This window comes from Triturus cristatus, chromosome 1_1 (genome assembly GCF_964204655.1).
Source record: "Triturus cristatus chromosome 1_1, aTriCri1.1, whole genome shotgun sequence".
NCBI lineage: Eukaryota > Metazoa > Chordata > Amphibia > Caudata > Salamandridae > Triturus > Triturus cristatus.
Genome location: NC_140579.1, coordinates 170922800 through 170928484, shown reverse-complemented (window position 1 = coordinate 170928484; position 5685 = coordinate 170922800). Strand labels below are relative to the sequence as shown.

The 5685-nt window shown below is 44.9% G+C and overlaps 1 protein-coding gene across 1 annotated transcript in view; it reads left to right on the top strand.

The window, feature by feature from the left end:
- The window catches only part of LOC146869914 (protein Wnt-3b), an 85152-nt gene extending 82245 nt beyond the window's left edge, over window positions 1-2907 (top strand). Inside the window, exon 3 of the mRNA XM_085640762.1 lies at window positions 2862-2907. Coding sequence (XP_085496888.1) covers window positions 2862-2907 — 46 coding nt within the window. The remainder of the gene's footprint in view (window positions 1-2861) is intronic.
- The last annotated feature ends 2778 nt before the right edge of the window (window positions 2908-5685 follow it).

Here is a 5685-nt window from a genome sequence, read left to right as displayed (position 1 = left end):
CACCCTGGCTAGGGTTCTGAACCTGGGCCCGGACCGAGGCTTGTGCTCCGTCCCTGTGTCCCAGGGTGCGGGAGCCCCCCGTCCTGCAAGCCAGCCGAGGGTCCAGCCGCTGGGGAAGGGTGTCCACCGGGGCCCCGGGAGGCTCTCCCCAGCCTGGCTAGGGTTCGGAAGCTGAGCCCGGACCCGGGGCTTGTGCCCCATCCCAGTGTCCCAGGGTGCGGGAGCCCCCGTCCTGTAAGCCAGCCGAGGGTCCGTGCGCTGGGGAAGGGTGTCCACCGTGGCTAGGGGAGGCTCTCCCCGGCCTGGCTAGGGTTCGGAAGCTGGGCCCGGACCCGGGGCTTGTGCTCCTTCCCAGTGTCCCAGGGTGCGGGAGCCCCCCGTCCTGCAAGCCAGCCGAGGGTCCGTGCGCTGGGGAAAGGGTGCCCTCCGGGGCCCGGGGAGGCTCTCCCCGGCCTGGCTAGGGGTCTGAAGCTGGGACCGGGCCCGGGGCTCGTGCTCCGTCCGGCAGGGCCCGGGGTGCGGGAGCCCCCCGTCCTGCAAGCCAGCCGAGGGTCCGGGCGCTGGAGACAGGGGTCCACCGGGGCCCAGGGAGGCTCTCCCCGGCCTGGCTGCTTTTAGAAGCAAGGACCGGGCCCGTGAGCCGGGGTGGCTTGCTTTTTTATTCTACGCTGGCGGAACGGAATTTTCCGCCCACCCCTATTCAAGACCCAGTCAGTGCTGAGGGGGCCCCATGGAGCTCTGCCTCCACTCACCGCTGCACCGTGCGGGGCTAATGTTACGCCACTGCTGAGATGTCCGACTGGAAAGGGTCCATGGGGTCGGCCAGGAGCGAACAAAAGACACTTGGTGCAAAGACGACCTGACTTCAAAGTGTAGGTGAAGCTACCACGAGCTTCCAGACTTAAAGACTCAAGTGCCTTTTAGAAGTCTGAATGCTCTCTCTTCCAGGATATCACACCCACCACCCTTCAGCCCAGAAAGTACTTCCGCCCAGTCGCAGAAATCGGCAAAAAGACAAGATCAGACACCGATGGATGTTTTTATTTGGCATCGCTTTTGAATGCCAGAACAAGGTACACCACTTTGCAGACAATGAGGAAGCAGCTCAGAAGTGTGCCTCAGGTGGGGACAAAGGCGATCTGGGATTTACTTTGAAGATGATACAATGCATTAATGGGCAAAGACTAGATCTCAGTGCAGATGAGATGCCAAGGTGAAGGCTAGAATCTGATGTGGAGAAGCCCAACTCTTTGTAACCTTCTAAACTTGGTAATACCTGATTAAATGAGAGTGAACTATGGGTGGAGGCATTGTTAGTTCAGCGATTATCTAGTACGGATTGTGTATATTTAGGACAGAATTAGCAGAGGTCCAGGGATTACATTAGATGATGGCGATTTAGTCTTTATATTTCTTTTCAGGTAGCAGAAGACACAAGGCAGGGCCAAGTGGAGTCTCCTATGCAAGACCCAAAATTACAACACGAAAGATCAAGCTTGGTTGCACGTCCCAGGGGACTCCTGTTTGGCTAGCCCCCTTTTAATGTTTTTTTAGTTGCTATGTTCTACTTTATTATGTGGCACATTAATGGCAGGTAGGCATTGTAATTTTTTACTTTTTCGGTGTGGATAGGAGAAGGGAGTTTTGTTGGGCTTTTTGTCAGTCTCCAAAATAAGATCACAGGTTTTCTTGTACCAGGGATCAAATTTTCGAGGGACACGAGTAAAAAGCCTGCTGGAGTGACAGGATACACACCATTAAGATGAATGTGCTACCTTATATCAGGTTCTTCCTGGACAAGTAGAACAGAATGTATTATTGAATTACTGTAAAAAATATTTTGGAAGGAGGGTTGGCCCCAGACAGCATAAAAGACGCTGAGATGCCCATGGTTGAGGTTGGAAGGGGAACTGGCATTTCCTGATTTACAGTTATATTACACAGTAGCACATTTAAGGATGCTTGGTCCTTAAAGCAATCTGGCCACACATCGAAAGAGTGGTCGCAGTTGAGACTCTGAGACTTGGCATGGATACCAAACCCTGATAGACCTCCACGGGGTCTGTCTTAGCAATCCAACACACACTACCCTAGCAGTCTGGGATACAGTTAGTATGCAGGTGGGCCTTACCACATTCCCAACACCTTACACTCATACAGTATAACCCCTCTGACACCCCTGCCTGAAGAACATTTGTTTAAAAGTTGGGTCACGATGGCGTACTTGTTTGATAAATATACAGTTAGTTCGTTCAAAGCCTGCAAGAAGATTCTAAATTCTTATCAATAAGCGTCTTAACCTTTTTTCCACCCAACACATTACGATCTATAGTGAGTGGCTTTTTTCCCTTTACTTTTCCCTCAAATGCTCCCCAATGACGTGTTAGCCCCGATCATGATAGCGGACTTCATAGCCAACATTGACCTGTTTCAAGTGGACATATGAGCAGTCCATGTCATTGAAGGATCCCATTTTAAAGATATAAAAAAAAACAATTCCCTTCATTCTGTTTATTTTTTTAACCCTTCTATTTCAATTGCTTGATTCTGCCCTATTGTTTTATTATTTCACCCTACATTACCGATGAGCACTGCCTCATAATCTGAGAATTGATCAAATTTCTGTAAGAAAAATTGAAATATAGGCTTATCTCTCTCTACTGTACATCATTTCTTTATTTTAAATTATCTGATTAAAACAAAGAGGAAATTTAGTCTATTCACGCATATATGCACCCTTTGTGGTGGTATACCGGCCTAAAAATTGTCCAGATGTACCATTGTTCTTGGTAATGTTATTTGATGAGTAGTTGCCTTTACAATAGCTTAATATTCACTGCTGCTTTTTTTCTCTCTTCTAGGAGTCCTTTGGGAGAAAGTCACCTGAGTGGCCGGGAACATTTATGACAACCCCGCTGGGATTTTAAAACCTGCCTCATGGACTTGAGAAATCTTGGCAGGAGCCTTAGCAGGATAAATATTTGAAGTCTAACGTAGAACGTCAGCTGTACCTTATCTGTTCAGCGGGAGCTTCTTCCAACGTGGTGTCCTTTCAGCACTCAAATCACACAGACGTCAACACCCGTTGGTCAGATTGCTTGTCGGGATTTACATTTTGGAAAAGGAGGGTAGTCCTGTTGACTGGGAGCTTTTGGGATGGTATTAAAGACTTTTACCAACATTCTACACACATATTTTAAGATGTCATAAGACGAAAACTGTCTTGGAAAATTGAGCTGGGGATGGATGAACATGGAATCCATTGGTTCTTATAATGGAGGTTCTCCTCTGTTAAGAAATCTTTATTAGTCTCCAGTAATCCGCTCCCCTTGATGAACATTGGATGATAGCAACTGTGCACTGTCCACATAAACCCCTTTATGGCTCATAATGTGGACGTTCTTAGTTCAAGAGGTTATAGCAACAGTTGGAGCAAGAAACCATGAGCGGAGCAGTGATAGAGGCCCAGAGGACAAAATGCATTTAGTTATCCATATAACTTGGCCATCATGGGGAGCAGGTCAAAACCAATGCTTTGATAAACCCTTAAATTTCCCATGCCTTCATCTCACATGGTGAAAATCACTGCCATTGTTTTACATCCTTGTTAAGGGGAAGAGTTGGTTAAGAGCTCAAGGTTTGGCTACGGTGATTGTTAATAATGGACATGGCTTTATACTTGAATAGTAACCATTTGAAACATCATCAAAAATGTTGGGACCTGTCTCGTATATCGTACCATGCACATCATCGCCACTACTGCTCGCAACCTCCTGACCCAGTGTTGAGTATTAAGACCTTCTATAATAGAGGCTGGGCACCAAGGTGTGCATCTGGATCACCAGATTACTCTGCAAGCTCCAGGTCACATGCATCAGAGGTCCTCAAGCGTAGATCAAGAATCACAAACATCACCCAAAAAAAAGTGCCAGCTGCATCAGCTTCTTAATATATGGATTGGTCTTCTGTGAACATGAACCTTATCCCACTGAAACAACAACGAAAGCGCTTAAGAACAAACTCAATTTGCTACATTTTATAGCTGACACAAGTCTAGCAGGCTGCCTGTTCGACAAAAATATCCCAACGAAAATACAGATCAAGGTCCTGTTTGCTTACTTTGAAGTGCCATGGCTGATGGAAGAGACCGAGATTTTAAGACTGGTACCAGGTCAAGTGGTCCTGCAAACGATTTCTTATGGCACCTGCTCACCTGTGTATTGTGAGCAATGGAATGACGAGGGGCCAAATCTGTATAGGCATGGAAGCAACAAGTACAATAATGTGATGAGTTGACCGGTTCTTCAATGTTGTTTTTTTGTTGCGCGTCATATACCTTCCCATTCTTTTGCAAAGTAGACTTTGTTGCCATTCTCCATGCCTCAACATGGTGCTGGTCTTTTATCCTGCAGTTCTATTACCGGTAGTCTGATAAGAAGCATTGAGGGATTCCCTTTCACAGACACTCTGCATCCAAAGCTTTGTACAGAACTTGTAGAGGCTGTTTATCCTTCCTTATTATTTTATATTCATAAATGGCTAGTTTTTATAAATATTATTTATTATACTATGTATATACCTTCGGAGAGTAAACTGAGATGATATATTATATAAATATATATATATTATATGTATGTATGTATGTATTTGAAAGAAAAATGGTCCTACATTTTTTGTTTTCTGCTAAGTTATCAAAGAGAAAGTATCTTTCGGTCTTAAAATATGTATTGTATGTTTTTCATTGTCAATTTGTATTGGTAACAATGTTCTTAAAAATTCCCAGCAAACATGCATTCCTTTTAGGAATGCATACATTTGCTTTGGAGGAGAAACTAGAAAACACTCAGGCCCAGATTCTGAATGCTGACAGGCAAAGCAGCACAGCACCCGAAGATGCTGCGTTGCGTGACAGGGAGGGAGCAGGAGAACGCTATATTCGCATTGTAATGGTTTTCTCATCCCCTCCCATATTGCTAGGGTGAGTGCGTGAGTCTAGCATAGGTTTTGTGCAGGAAAGGTACCCTTCCTGTACAAAATACTATGCTTAGACAAGTGAAAATGCTTTTCCTACTTTGTATGAATGCTGCACAGTGCAGGACACATGCAAAGTCGGAAAAGCACGCACTAATTAAAACATTCCTACGTTTATTGCCTGCTTTTCAGCTTTATTAATTTTTCACGCTAAACCCTTTTTACTGATGTTTGAGAATAGGGTTTAGAGAAAAAAGCATGGGTGGTAGCACGGGTACGCCCATGTAATGCCCCCTTGACGCAAAGTAATGCAAAGCAGCGTTTCATGTTGCTTTGCATTACTTTTCCATACAAACCAACGTAAATACCAATTTGCGTTGGTTTGTGAATCCCCAAAAAAGGTTTAGCATTAAAAAAAATAACGCTAACCCGACGCTAAACCTTTGAGAATCTGGGCCTTACACTCAGCAGATGATATCAGATGTTTTGCCAATAAAATTCTGACTACTGTTGCAGGAAGTGGTTTCTGATTGGATGAGTGATTTCGCTTACCAGAGAAATGCTTCAGGTTTCTAAAATTATTGTCTTTGTGTTAACTTTTGAAACGATAACTAAAATAATATTGTGACCCTCAAATGCCTAATATGCATGTTAAAAGTGCTCCAGCAATACCAGCAAATTTGTATGTTAGAAACATTTAATAAAGTTGCAAAT